This window comes from Dipodomys spectabilis, unplaced genomic scaffold (genome assembly GCF_019054845.1).
Source record: "Dipodomys spectabilis isolate Male_0828 unplaced genomic scaffold, ASM1905484v1 ptg000496l, whole genome shotgun sequence".
Lineage (NCBI taxonomy): Eukaryota > Metazoa > Chordata > Mammalia > Rodentia > Heteromyidae > Dipodomys > Dipodomys spectabilis.
Window position 1 is genome coordinate 335,183 of NW_024871173.1, and position 14,056 is coordinate 349,238.

Consider the following 14,056-nt stretch of genomic DNA (forward strand, 5'->3'; position numbering starts at 1 on the left):
TCCCCTCAGACCACCTGCACAGGGCACATGGTGGCCAGAGAAGACATGACTGCAAAGTCAAACTGGGATTATTTCATTCCTTCCTGGCCCTTGCTGCTGATATAGTAGCCCATATTAATTCAAGGAGCAACACAAGGAGGAGATTCATGCGTGTGAATGCACTAGGGCCAGGTGCAGACAACAGGGGAAAGACAGACTGGTGCAGGGTGGTGCTTAAAGGTAGGCTGCCACTGAGAAAGAGGGAAGGAGCTCAGAACACAGAAAGGACTCGGGAAAGGAAGGTACTCAGAGTACAGAATGAGGCTAGAGTAGAGGAGGGATTCATAGCATTCGGGGCAGGGGACTGAGCTGGAAGAAGGACTCAGCATGAGGGAGCTGAGCGGGCATGGGGGGTGAGGGGTAAGAGCATGGGGTGCCTAAGGTATTCAGTGTGAATGGAGCCGGGAAGAGGGCTCAGAGCATGCAGGCAAAGTACCAGGGTGCTGAGGGTGCAGGGGGCACCATTACAGAGCAAGCGGGGCACAAGCATGCGGGAGCACCTCAGAGCAGAGTCACTAAGAGAACAGGAATGCTCAGAAGGAAGGAGGTTCAAAGCTCAGGAAAAGTCTTGGGAAGAGAGCTGCAGGTGCTCAAGGTTCCAGACTCAAGAGGACCAGCACTAGAAAGCTGAGGGCTGCACCCTGTTCAGGGATGGGTGAGCTGGCCTAGGGCAAGGCCTCAGGCAATAATGTGAGAGCTGTTTCATCTCCTGACCCAGCCTTAGTCTTCCATCATGTCCTACTCCGGGTGTCAGAGTACCCTCGGCCCTTCCTCCAGAGCACTGATGAGGAGGAAGGCCAGGCCAGCCATGTTCCCATACCCCAGGGCTTTCTACCCCAGCCCAGAACATACCCTGGAATGTGGCAGCCTTGGTGGGAATGGAGCCCTGGGCAGGACCACAGTGGTACTGGCCCTGGTCTTCTGACTTGAATCCCTTGATCACTAACACCTGCCGCCGGCCCTGAGAGAGCACCTGGAAGTGCCCGCCCGGCTGGATGCGCTCTGTCCCCTTGTGCCAGACAACTTCCCCAGCTTCGGTCGCCACCTCCAACTCCAGACAGACGTCCTCACCAGCCACCGCCTGGCGTCGCTCTGGGACTGGGGGCGGGGGAGGCGCAGGTTCCGTGGGTTCTGCTGGGAAACAGCACCCATAGACAGCAGACAGGCCTCATCAGGCAGGTTGGGCTTTGCAGTCCAGACCCCAGCACACAGGCTCCCTCCCTCCAGCTTGGGTAGGTGGCTCCTCTCCCAGACCCGGCCCCAGAGCAGTGACTCACCCAGCTTGACCATTTGGGGCAGGTGCACGGGTTCCCCGGCACCTGCTGGTCCCACGGCTGCCACTCGGAAGCGATAGGTCTCCCCAAGGGCCAGGCCATCTACCACACATTCTGGCCCAGGCACCAGCTCGTGGCATAAACGCCACTGGCCTGTGGAACCCTCCTTCATCTCTACCCGATAGCCACACAGACCGCCACCGCCGTCACTTGTGGGAGCCATCCAGGACAAGGTCACAGAGCGGCCACTTCGACCCACCACCTCGGCATCCTCTGGGGGGTCAGGGAGGCCTGAAAGGAAGGGAGGAGGTCAGCACACCCACTGTGGCCTGCAGCCCTTCCAACAGCCGCTAGGGTCAGGCCCTGGACGTGGAACAGGCCCTGGGGCAGGCCACTTTCCCACTATACCCAGTGGCCCAGCCTGTCTCAGGGAGGAAGAGATGATACAGAGCCACCCCACCCGTGAACTAGCAGGTCTATGTGTCTCAGTAGACTGTATACCCACAGCCCACTCAAGATGGGGTCCACTGAGAGCTCTCAGCAGTATAAGGACTGGAGAGCCTCATTCCTTCTGACTTCTGCCCTCACCGGGATTTGGGCCCCTAGCCTCAGTGCCCTGATCTGACAGACAGCATTACTCAGCAACCCCCTTAGACCAGCAGGAGGGGCTACTGACAAGGAAGGGGCATGACACACACCACCACCTCCACTCTGGGCGTCCAACCACTCCACCCAGGATGCAGTTCTGGATGGTCACCCACCCCAGTGGTCTACAGAACTGTCCCCGGCCCGTCCTGCGGAGAGGGGCCCGCAACTCACTCAGCACAGAAAGCCTTGCAGAAGCCACTGCGTCACGGGCAGCAAAGGTCACCTCCCCAGCGTGGTGGGGCTGAGCACTCCGTAGCAGCAGGGAGTGCTGGCTGCCGTCAGCAGTGACCCTCCAGGCCGCGCTGTCTGGCTGGACCACAGCACCGTTGATATACCAGGTTGCCTCGCCCACAGGCACCGCCTCACTGAGCTTGCAGGTGAAGTTGGCCTGGGCGCCAGCTCGTACCGTCACATCTTTTGGTGGCTCCGTGACCTCTAAACGCCATCCTGTGAGGGTGGATGGGTGAATAAACGCAAGGGGAAGGTTCTGGAGGCAAAGCATGAGACCCTTGGCCTCTACTGTGCCTCCCCTCCATGCTGCCTCCAGTTGGAGAGGTCTCAAAACAACACCTCTCAGCCAATTCTCCCCACCCGGTGAAGCCTCACACTGAAGGGCTTAGAAGACACTCATCCCCTCCTTCAAAGCAGCCAGATTTCTAGTGGGAGGCTCCTCAGAAACCAAGGACCCCCTACTCCTCATCCCAGATGGAACTGCCAGCAGGAGGGGCACTTGCAGATCCCCCACAGACTTGAAGGGGTCGAGCCACCTGTGTGAGCAGGATCAACGTCTGACACCCCACTCCACAACTCTCCCAGGCTGGAAGGCCTTTAGGAAGGGGTCTCACCCACTGGCACCCCAGCCCTGCACCAGCCCGCGCAATCTTGTCTCTCTGCAGGGTGAATGGTTCTCAACCAGATGCCACTCCCATCCCAGATCTCTCTGTCTCACTGAGCTGGCTGCACACCTCCAGCTTGGGGTGGGGACAAGAGATCTCAGAGATCAACATCTTTTCACCCTGTAGAGCATCGGGTGGAAAAGATCTCAGAGGCCACCCCCTCCTCAGCCACCCTTGCTAGGACCCAGCCTCTGGTGGGAGGGGCTCACCCTACCCCTCCATCTTGCACCAGAGAAGCACGGTTACCTCTGACAGTGAGGAATGCAGATGTGACCACGTCCCCAGCCAGGAAGGTCACCCGGCAACTATCCTGTGGCCGCAGGTTCTTGAGCAGCAGCAGGTGCCGCAGGCCATTCTCAAAGTAGACCACTTCCACATTTTCTGAGGTGTGCACAGGCTCATCATCCAGCAGCCAGGTGTGCGCAGCCACCTCAGGCTGAGACAAACGGCACTCAAACAGCGCCTCGCCGCCCTCAAGGGCATCCACATTCTCCAAGCCCTGAACCACTGTGTTCTTGGCTGTGGGGAGAAGCCAGGGAGGGGCTCAGGTGCATGTGAGCCTAGGAGCTCCTCACCTGCAACTACAAAGAGTCAAACAAGATGCCACCCCAGTGATCACATGGAGACAGGGTAATCACTCTGGACTCCGTTTCACAGATGAGAACCTCACAGGTGATCGCGAGACTTCAACACTCACAAGCTACCCAAACATGGAGCCCCACATGGACGCTGGATGCAGTGCCCTTACTTGCCAAAGTATCTGAAGCATCAGGGTTTGGACTCCACACCCCTTCCTCACATCCCAAACAGCACAACTAGACCTGTGATGGTTTCTGGAACTCTCCTCACACTCACATGATTAGGAACCCTCAGAATCCATGCCTCTTGGTTAATGGTCAGTTTCTCACAGAAGCCGTAAGCATGTAACTGGTTGTGCTCTAACCTAAGTGCATTGTGGGGTAGTTTTGCTACGCCCAGGATCATTCCCCTGTACAGAGCACCTCTATGACCAGGATGGATGCTACAGCATGCCCTGCTCTATGGCTCGGTGAACCAAGGCACACCATAGGTGTGCTGGGCCTGGGGCTGCCTGCCAGGTAGCCTCACCTTGCACTTGGAGCAGCGCCACCACACGGGTGCCCGCAGCCTCACAAGAATAGATGCCACTGTCACTGGGCAGGGCTGGCCTGAAGGTCAGCCTGGCCACGGTCCAGTCCTGCTCTATGATGACACGGTGCCCATCTGCATGAACCTCCCGCTCGTCCATCTTCCATGTGGCCTGCACAGGCCGTGAGTACTGGCAAAGGAGCTCTGCTGAGCCACCCTCCTCCACCGCCAGGTCTTGCATGGCACTGACCACCTCCACCGTGGGATCTGTCGGCCAACATGCCGGACACGCATCAGCCCTGGGACACACCACCATACCCACCCACGCTCTGCCATCCATGTTAGTGGCTTTAGCAGCTGCAAGCTTAGCTTTGGTAGGCAATGACTCAGCCACAGCTACTGGCACAGCCAGGAAGTGGGACCCACCATGGCAGCTCAGAGCACGCCGCATCAGATACGCCCTGTGCCCATTCATGGTTGATGGTGCTGTTGAGCCGGGTGTCTGTCCAGACTGGGCTCTTCTGGCCCAGGGGCAGCATCCACACCCCACCTCCAACACCTTTGCTGGACCCCGGATCCCTGGCTCAAAGTCCACAGCCACAGTTTGGATTGCCTCCCATCGAAACACCCATTTCCCTTTGCTGAAAATCTACTTGATAAATCACTGTTACCTCAGTGACCCACTTTTTCTATGGGTGCTCACAGGAGGCCAGTCAGCAAAGGCATCAAATGAAGGAGCTAGGGGAGTCCATGACATTTTGCTGCCCTTCCTGTCCAGAGAGCAAGTTGATACAAGTGTGGACAGGAACAGACCGGGCAAGGGCCTGGGATGGAGCCCAGGAGCCCAGGAAAGCTCCCTCAAGGAACTAGCCTCTGGCTGAGGTGGCGGCCAGGTGAGTAGCCTGCCCAGGCTGAACTCAGTACATGGGTATGGGGCCACCTTCAACTGCCTGGCTCCCTAGCCTGAATTTCCCATTCAGGAAGTATGCCCACCTGGGGCTGCCCTGGGAAGATAGAAGGCATGGAGAAATGTGCCCTAGAAGGCTATATCTGACCCTCCTCTGCTCCCCAGGAGCCTGCAGGAAGCGTGCAGGCACAGCAAAGTCAGAAGCACCAGCACAGGTGGTCCCCCGTGGCCAATACCTTTGACCAACAACTTGGCTGTGGAGACCAGAGGCCCCATGCGGAAGGTGATGGTGCCTGAGTCGGCCACCCCTAGGCCCGAGAGGGTGAGAGAGTGAAGGGTCCCCCTGTGCACGGCGATGGCACTCTGGGGAGTGTCCTGAAGCAGGGTGCCATCCAGCCACCAGCGGGCCTCTGGCCCAGCCACACGAGACACCTCACAGGAGAACGTGGCCACCTCCCCAGCGAAGACATCCACATTCTGCAAGCCACGTACCAGGCATAGTGCTGCCTCTGCGTAAGAGGGTGAGAAGGAGTGCCAGGCTGGGCGCCCTACAGTCTATCAGGTGGGAACTACTCTGGAGATCATTGGTGCGTGAGTGTGTTCTAATAACAAGTTTGGTTTTTGTTCCCACAGGACTCCTAATACCCTCAGAATTTCCTGAATGACTGAACTGTTGTTATTTGTAACAAGCTCCTTTGACCATATACAAAGTAATACTAATGAGGGACTCTGGTCATACTAGGTAGCTTTGGGTGGTCACCCAGTGGTAAGAAGTCTAAAACATTTATCACCATTCATCAACTTTTGGGAAAGCTGGAAAGCCATAGATTAATCTCCATAAAATAAACTCTCTTAAATAGCTCTGATGTGATCAAGATTAGTGGGTCTTGAGGTGCTGGAGGGTGATACACCCAGGGAGGGAGCCAAGGAGGGTCGCCAAACTCACTCTCCCCGGTCTTGCCTTATGTCACTCTTCTCTATGGCTATTCCTGGATGGGCTCTTCTGTAATAAACTTGCAATACTAGTTCACTAATGTCGATAAGCTGTCCTGGAAAAACCATCAACCCTGAGGGTTAGTGAGAGCCAGAAGGGCAGGTGTCTGTCAATTTGACACTTGAAATTGGCACGTGAAGTTGGGGAGCAGTCTTAACTTACAGTCTGCCAACTCTAGATAGTTCTAACACTGAATTAAGTTATATCGCTCCATGTGTGAGGAAGAATACACACACACGTTAACACAAAATCAGCGTTCAAAGCAATTGTTTTGTCCTGTGAGAGGATAGGAGAAAAGCAACAAAGATGTTTTCTCTAGAATTGGTGTTCCAAGTGACATACGCTAGAACGGTCTTGAGATTCATGGGCCTAGAGGTCTTCTGTATCAGGCACCAGCCCAATCAGAAAGATGGTCTCTTCCTGGGGTCTAGAAATCCACCCAGGCCGGCTACATGGCTCTGACCACAGTGGAGAATACAAAGATCACCCTCAGTGATCCTATGAAAAGTGGCTCAGGCCCAGGCATGACCTCTGCTCACCGATACGCTTCCCACACACCCTTCAGAGCATACCTAGCATCACCCACCGGAGGCCAAAGACATCCGCACACCTTCTCAGAAAGCAGAAGGGACATGCTCAGACCATGGTCGAGGCTCCTTCTGGCACTGGCTGTCTCTTCTGACCCAGTGTGAATAATAGAGAGGTACCCCAGAGCCTGCTGCTCCAAGAGGGTGCGAGTCAGCCTCACCCTACTTCTCTGGAGGTGCTGAGGCAGATGCTTCTTCCAGAAGGACACTCTGTCCCTTCAGCCTTAGGCCTCTGGGGCCCCAGGGATGGATGTCACCTGGTGGGGTCCAAGCTCAGGAGCTTCAGGTGTGTATGTGTGGAGCTGCCTGCCTGTGCTCTCCATTCTGTCCTCTTCCATCTCACCTGCTTCTGGGATGGCCAATCGGGTAACCACAGCTAGTGGAGAAGCTGAGAGCCCTCCCAGACCACCAGTGACCACATAGTGGGCCCCTCCCTCCCACTCCCCAGAGAGAAGGACAAGACCCAAGGTCTCTTTCGCCACCTGCTTCCTGGGGCCAGGCAAGGAAGGTATGCCCTCCCCCGACCCTGTGCTCTTCTCTTAGCACTGCTCATATGCCATCCTAGGACACTGGCACAGTCCAGATGGGTCTATCGCATGGGCGAGAGCAGAGGCATGGGCAGGGACCTTTTTCAGGGGTAATGGTATCCAACAGAAAATGGTGGGCAGAGAAGCCCTCAAGCCCACCCAAGTAAGCCCTCTTTTAGGAGCCTTTCCATGTTCTCCCCCACATTTACACCCCACATAAGCCTTCAAAGTGCCCCTGGACTGGCTTCCCCAAACACATCTAACCACCCCTTCTTGCTGTCAGTATCAGTTCATTCTCTTCTCCAGCACCAGTTTCCAAGTGTGGCCATCATATCTGGACACCCATTTACACATCCTTGCCCAGGACCCCCCAAGGCCACAGGGAGGTGTTGGTACATGAACCAACTCTCTCAGGCTGGGGACACCTAGCCTAGAACAACACTGAAGCACACCACACATCTCTGTTACATCCCCCAATGACAAGGGTTCTGTCTCTTCCCATTCATTCACTCCTAAACTCTCCCTTGTCATTAATCAACTTTTAAGGGCATTAGTATTTGGCAGCCTTTCCCACAGGCCACAGGAGTGACCATGTCTAGTTGAGAACAGAGATGAACATGGCCTATCTTGAGATCCCTCCAAGGGCTGGAGGATTTGATGGTGAATGACTGAATAGCAGATGGGTTTTTGAATTAATGGACAAATGGACTGGTAAATAAGTGAGTGGGTAGGTGAATGGATGAATGGATACCTGATGCCGAATGGGTAAATGAACAGATCTAGACCATCTGATGGGTGGATGGATGGATGGATGGATGGATGCCAAACAGTGGTATATGGACAGATAGATGGACTAAATGGATGGATAATGGGTTGGTAATGGATAGCAGAGGAATGGTGGTAGTGATTAAGTGGTCGATGAATGAATAACGGGTGGATTGACAAGACCAGTATGAGAATGGAAAGGAAGATACAAGGGATGAGTAGTCAAAACCAAATCCTCAGGACTGATTAGTTCTGGGGCAAGACAATTCAAGATGAATTTTCCTAGAAACCCGCTTGTGTGCTGGGGCTATGTTTACTACACCCACGTACATACAGTGTCACATATACACAGTTTCATCCACACCTTTGATCCATTGATTGTACAAGTGTCTATTAATTTTAGCCTGAGATCCCACATTCTCACGGAGAAGTCTGCCAGCCCACCCCAGAGCCCTCTGTAGTCCATGACCTCAGTGAATGGAACTTAGAAAAGTCCAATTCCAAGGCAAAATCACTATTCCAAGTCTTAGGTTTTTGCCAGTGGGTAGGTGCGACGGTGTAGGGGAGCCTGCAACCACAGGCGTCCATAGGTAGAGGGTAGGGCGTGGGGAGGAGCTGCTTACCTGTGACCTTCAGCTGTGCTTCTGAGCTACACGAGCCCACTTGGAAAGTGATGGTCCCCGCATCCTCCAAGGTTACCTGAGGATACAGGTAGGAAGATGCTCAGTGCTGGCAGCCCCATCCTGACCAGGAAGGGCAGAGTCATCTTACTAACCCCCAGTGACAGGGGCTTATCACCTCCCCAACCTGATCCCTGGTAGAGGAACATCTCCAATGGACTTGGAGCCTTCCGAGTCTAGGTGGAGAGCCGTCATGGATGCCCACCTTGTGCAGGGTGAGTAAGTGCAATGTGCCCTGCTCCACAGTGATGTCATTCATCTCATTGGCCTGTAAGGGTACTCCTCCTAAGGCCCAGCGGGCCTCCTGGCCCAGGGCCCTGGACAGCCGGCAGCGGAAGTGGGCATCCTGGCCTTCGCTGAGCTGCAGGTCCTGTAGGGGCTCCAGGATGGTCACTTCAGGAGCTGGGTATGGGAGAGGCATTGCATCAGCCTGGGTCTGACATACGTCCTCATTCAGTATGGCTTCTATGACTCAAGGGTCCTCTCCTGGCACACATATGCATATCCCCCAATTTCTGAAGACAAACGTGGTGGCATGTTATCAGCTCCCTGATCCAACTCTAGGCAGAGAGAACGATCTGGGTTCTAACCCGCGGAGATGTTGGAGATAATCAAAGGCTGCAGTGTCACGGTCTGTACCACCTCCTGAAGGCCACGAGGCAGGGCCTTGAGCTTTAATACTGTGTGAGCCCCCAAATACCTCCCACCGGCCTAAGTCACCCACACAGCCAAGGAGCACCTAGAAACCACCAGCACATAAGTTCTATCTCCCTGCCAGCATCCTAGCCCCCAAAGGAACCTTGCTGTCCATCTGTGCAGTCTGACAGGCCCACCCAAGCCAACTACCTCGGACAGTGAGTTGAGCAGAGGATGAATGGTTCCCCACGTGGAAGGAGACAGTCCCGGCGTCTTCGGGTGTCACGCCCTTCAGCTGGAGAGTGTGGATGCGACCATCCACAACAGCCACCTCAGTGACCTCATTGCTCTGCAGGGGCAGGCCCTGCAGGCGCCACTGCACATCCGGGGCTCCAGCCTGTGACACTTCACAGCTGAACTCCGCGTCTTCATCAGCCTGCACCTCAGCATCCACCAGGCCCCGCACAATGGTCACCTCAGGCTCTGAGGGCAGGGTGAAAGAACCGCCTTAACCAGCCTGGAGACGCCCCCCACCACCTCCACCCCAGGAAGCCTCTCTGGCCACTCTTCGTGTGGCATGGCACTGAGTAGGCTCAGAAACACAGGGACTGGGCTTGGAGCACCTGCCTCCCCACAGACCATGCTGGGGCAGCTCTGTTTGCAGCCGGGCCTGTCCTGACTAGACCTAGAGGAACAGGGAAGCAAGAGTTTCTAGAGGATCTGAGGGACTCAGAGAAGGCTGCCCAGGACAGACTGGGCTACCCCACCTGCCAGATGGGGGGCAGGAAGCAGGGTCCCTCTTCTCTTGGAGGACTGGCATAGGAGGTGGTGCAAGAATGGAGAGAGCTGGGGCTGGGAAGGTGGCTCAGTGGTAGAGTGCTTGCCTTGCATGCTCGAGGCCCTGGGTTCGATTCCTCAGCACCACATAAGCAAAAAGAAAAAAGCCAGAAGTGGCGCTGTGGCTCAAGTGGTAGAGTGCTAGCCTTGAGCTAAAGAGCTGAGGGACAGCGCCCAGGCCCAGAGTTCAGGCCCCACGACCAGACCCAAAAAAAAAAGAATGGAGAGAGCTGTGACCCAAGGGAGGCTTGGGCAGCCCTTTGAGCTGGTCTGCCCACGAATCCTTCCCAAGCAACCTCAGGGGAGAGGGTGCAGCAGAGGGCTCAGCCTCCCTCCTGGGAGGTCGGTTGGCTTACCTTTGACTCTGAGAGAGGCCACAGTTTTCTGGCCACCCACCACACAGGCATACTCGCCAGTGTCTTTTGCTTCCAGCCCATGGATCAGCAGTTCACAAGTGGCCCCTCGGCACCGCATCTCATACTTGGGACCAGTGCGAAGCTCCGTGCCCTCCTTCAGCCATTGCACTGGTGCCCCAGAGTCAACCTCACTCAGCTGGCAAGACAGCCGGGCCACACCGCCTGCCTCCTGCTCTGCACTCTGCAAGCCAGTCTTGAACGTGGGCTTGGGGGCTGGCAGGCCAGAAAAGGACACTTAGAGCCACAGGCTCTGGGCCGCCCTGCTTTCTGCAGAGCAAGGCCCCCCGACCCCCATGTGGTAGGAAGAGCTGGGGTACTTGGGACCACAGACCACTCACCTAGGACGGAGAGCCTGGCTGTACTCTGCATATGGCCGGCGTCACAGGTGTAGTCCCCCGCATCCTCCTGCTCCACCTCACACACCCGCAGCTCAACCACCCTGCCCTCCTGCACCATCTGGTACTTGGCGCAGGGGAAGAGCTGCAGGGACCCCTTGCGCCATTCCACACTCCCGCCTGCCATGCTCAGCTCGCAGCACAGGTGCGCCGTGGTCCCCTCGTCCACCTCCTGGGCCTGCAGCTCCTGGAGGAACCTCAGGGGTGCAGCTGCAAGGTTGGAGAGACAGCATGAAAGTAGGCCCTGAGCCACTATAACACAAAGGACCAAGAGATGCAGCCCAGGACCCACATCAGGCAGATCCATAGTAAGAAGCAGGCACAGTCCTGGGAAAGAACCAAAACGGAAGTGACAGCTGGAGGGGCTGCCTGGCCAGCTCAGCTACGAGAGGGTCTGAAGGCCCATGGAGAAGAGTGCACAGGAATGGCGGTGGGACACAGAGGGGGCCCCGGAGCTGCAGTTACTGACACAGAAAGCACTGGGAGTGGGGAGGCCGGACCGGAAGGCCCGACCACGGGGAGAAATCAGAGAACCTCGCAGAGTCCAAGGGAACAGGAGCACACAAAAATTAGGACTTGAGCAGGTACAAAATGAGGGAACCCACGGAGATGCTCAGAGGAGAAACCTGGAAGACAGGGCTGAGCTGCAGGACTGCTTCGCTGAGCTCCATTTTCTCTACTGGAACCCCAGACATGGGGCTGTGGCCACGAGGGTCAGCATGCAGACCGAACTCACCCTACCCCAGCCACACTCATCCTACCCAGAGGTGGGTACCCACCTGTGACTACGAGCGTGGCGCTCGTGGTCTGGGAGCCACAGGTGCAGCTGTACTCGCCCGCATCCTCACGGCGCACATCCCAAAGCACCAACTCCACAACGCAGCCCTGCTGCCGGGGCTCCCGGCGCTCGTCTGCCTGCAGCTCCAGTCCACCCTTGCTCCAGACCACACCAGTGTTAGGTGTTGACAGCTTGCACCGCAGGCTGGTTTTAGAACCCTCTTCCACCTGCAGGTTCTGCAGTGGCTCCTGGAACACCACCTGTGGGACTGCGGGAACGCAGGGTGTATCACATGAGGCAGAGTCAGCTCAGGACGTACACCTGAGAACCTCATCACACAGGTGACCAGGGCGAGGGCCAGGCACCCCTGCAGTCCCATGGCCTACCTCCATAGGATCGAATGTATCAGGACTGGCTGGGGAAGGGTGGAGGATAAGGGTGGTTTCAAGAATAAGGAAGATAGTAGGGATGCTAGCAGGGGGCATAAGATCTGACTCTGACTTTCTGATGTTTGCCTCACACGGCAGCCCTGCCACAGAGCTATGTCCTCAGGATCTTGGCAGTAAAGGGGAAGGGAGTGGTGTTCTCTATAGTCTACCCAGAAGACATACAAGTCCGATATGTAGTTATTGTCTGACCCTTGGTCTGTGGTACTGTTCTTCCTAGGCCCGAGGCCAAGAACTTCTCCTTTTGATCCTATGACAGGGCTGCATCTCCCTCAGACTTGAAGAGAGAGCTGTGTTCCACAGACTCAGGGAGGTCTCTGTTCCCCATGCACCTAAGACTCTGAGGTATGGCACGCATGCTCCATGGACACACTGGGAATTAGGGACAGAAAAAAGACTCACAAAGGAAAATCACTTCCCCCATGTGAGCATCAGAGAGAGAAGGGGGGAGGTGAGAGGAAGGAAAAGGAGAGAAGGGAAGGGAAGCAAAGGCATGAGAGAGGAGAAAAGAGGAGAGAAGAAGAGAGGAGAGGAGAGCAGAGAAGAGGCAAGGAGAGGAGAACTGTGTGCCAAGACTCAGATGAAGGTTGACACGGGCCAGCGCTGTGAAAATAGACAGACAGGGGCTGGGAAGGTGGCTCAGTGGTAGAGTGCTTGCTTTGCATGCATGAGGCCCTGGGTTCGATTCCTCAGCACCACATAAGCAAAAAGAAAAAAGCCGGAAGTGGCGCTGTGGCTCAAGTGGTAGAGCGCTAGCCTTGAGCTGAAGAGCTGAGGGACAGCGCCCAGGCCCAGAGTTCAAGCCCCACAACCGGACCCCCCCCCCCAAAAAAAATGAAAATAGCCAGACAGAATAGGGAAATGGAGAGAAGGCTTAGACAGCCCTGAGGAACAGGTCTAGCATTGACTGGGACCAGACAGAATAGAGAAATGGGCAGAAGGTTGAGAGGCAACTCTGGGGAACAGGTTCAGCATTGGCTGGGAGCAGACAATAAGAACAAAAACCCAAACAAGTCACGTGTTCACAAATCTTTACCCTCTACCATGTGATTTTTTTTTTTTTTTTTTTGGTCAGGTTTGGGGCTTGAACTCTGGGCTTGAGCATTATCACTCAGCTCTTCAGCTCAAGGCGAGAGCTCTACCACTTGAGCTACAGTCACTTCTGGTTTTCTAGTGCTTTATTGGAGATAAGAGTCTCATGGACTTTCGTGCCCAGGCTGGCTTTGAACTGCCATCCTCAGATCTTAGCCTCGTGAGTAGCTAGTATTACAGGCGTGAGCCCCTGGCACCAACTCATATGACTTTTTTTGTTGCTTTGTATGTTCCTCCCACACAGTATAACCTGTTTTCACTGTAGTTGATGTTAGTATAGTTTGGGGAGGGAAAGGGAAAAAACAAAATGTTAATAGGGATACAGGTTGACACATTGTAACAATGAGAAGTACAAAACACTGTTGAACAACAAACTTTACAATTTAGGCATGGGGGAGGGAGAGTGTAGTTGTGGAAGTGGGAGGGAAGGGATGGTAGGGGAAAAACAAAGGAGGAGGCAACAATGCTTCATAAGAAATGGACTCATCACCTTACTCATGAACTGTAAGACCTCTGTGCAGTATTTTCACAATAAAAAACTAACAAAAAAAATCTTTACCCTGGACAGTCAGCACGGCTGAGGTCCTCTCCTTCCCACACACACACGAGTACTCCCCGGCATCTGCCACGGCCAAGTCACGGATCTGCAGCTCACACACAGCTCCGTTCTGCCTCAGGCTGTATCTTCCTCCATCTTCTAGGATCTCTTTTCCCTTCCTCCACTGCACAGCAGACACCTTGCTCAGCTCACAGCTCAGCGTGGCAGTGGACCCTTCCACGGCCTCCTGGCTTCTCATGTCTTCTGTGAATCTGGCAGGCAGGGCTAGGAAGGGCAAACAGAAACCATGGGGCTGTCTGGAAGGCTCTGTGCCACCCATGCCTGGGATCCACTGAGTCACACACACTGACAAAGAACCTTGTCATGAACTGGAAAATGAAGGACAGAGGGACAAGGAGGCAATGTTCCTGGAGGAACAGGGAAAGCTCAGGTAACAGACATTAACACGAGAACATCTCCTGGGCAAGGGGAAG

General features: G+C 55.3%; 1 protein-coding gene across 1 annotated transcript in view; it reads right to left on the reverse strand.

The window, feature by feature from the left end:
* Positions 1-14,056, reverse strand: part of Obscn (obscurin, cytoskeletal calmodulin and titin-interacting RhoGEF) — a 121,009-nt gene that overhangs the window by 29,760 nt on the left and 77,193 nt on the right. The window contains exons 45-54 of the mRNA XM_042669531.1: positions 11,488-11,754; positions 10,652-10,918; positions 10,254-10,526; positions 9,271-9,543; positions 8,630-8,826; positions 8,368-8,443; positions 3,104-3,376; positions 2,133-2,408; positions 1,317-1,604; positions 892-1,173 (exon numbers count right to left, since the gene is read on the reverse strand). Coding sequence (XP_042525465.1) covers positions 892-1,173; positions 1,317-1,604; positions 2,133-2,408; positions 3,104-3,376; positions 8,368-8,443; positions 8,630-8,826; positions 9,271-9,543; positions 10,254-10,526; positions 10,652-10,918; positions 11,488-11,754 — 2,472 coding nt within the window. The remainder of the gene's footprint in view (positions 1-891; positions 1,174-1,316; positions 1,605-2,132; positions 2,409-3,103; positions 3,377-8,367; positions 8,444-8,629; positions 8,827-9,270; positions 9,544-10,253; positions 10,527-10,651; positions 10,919-11,487; positions 11,755-14,056) is intronic.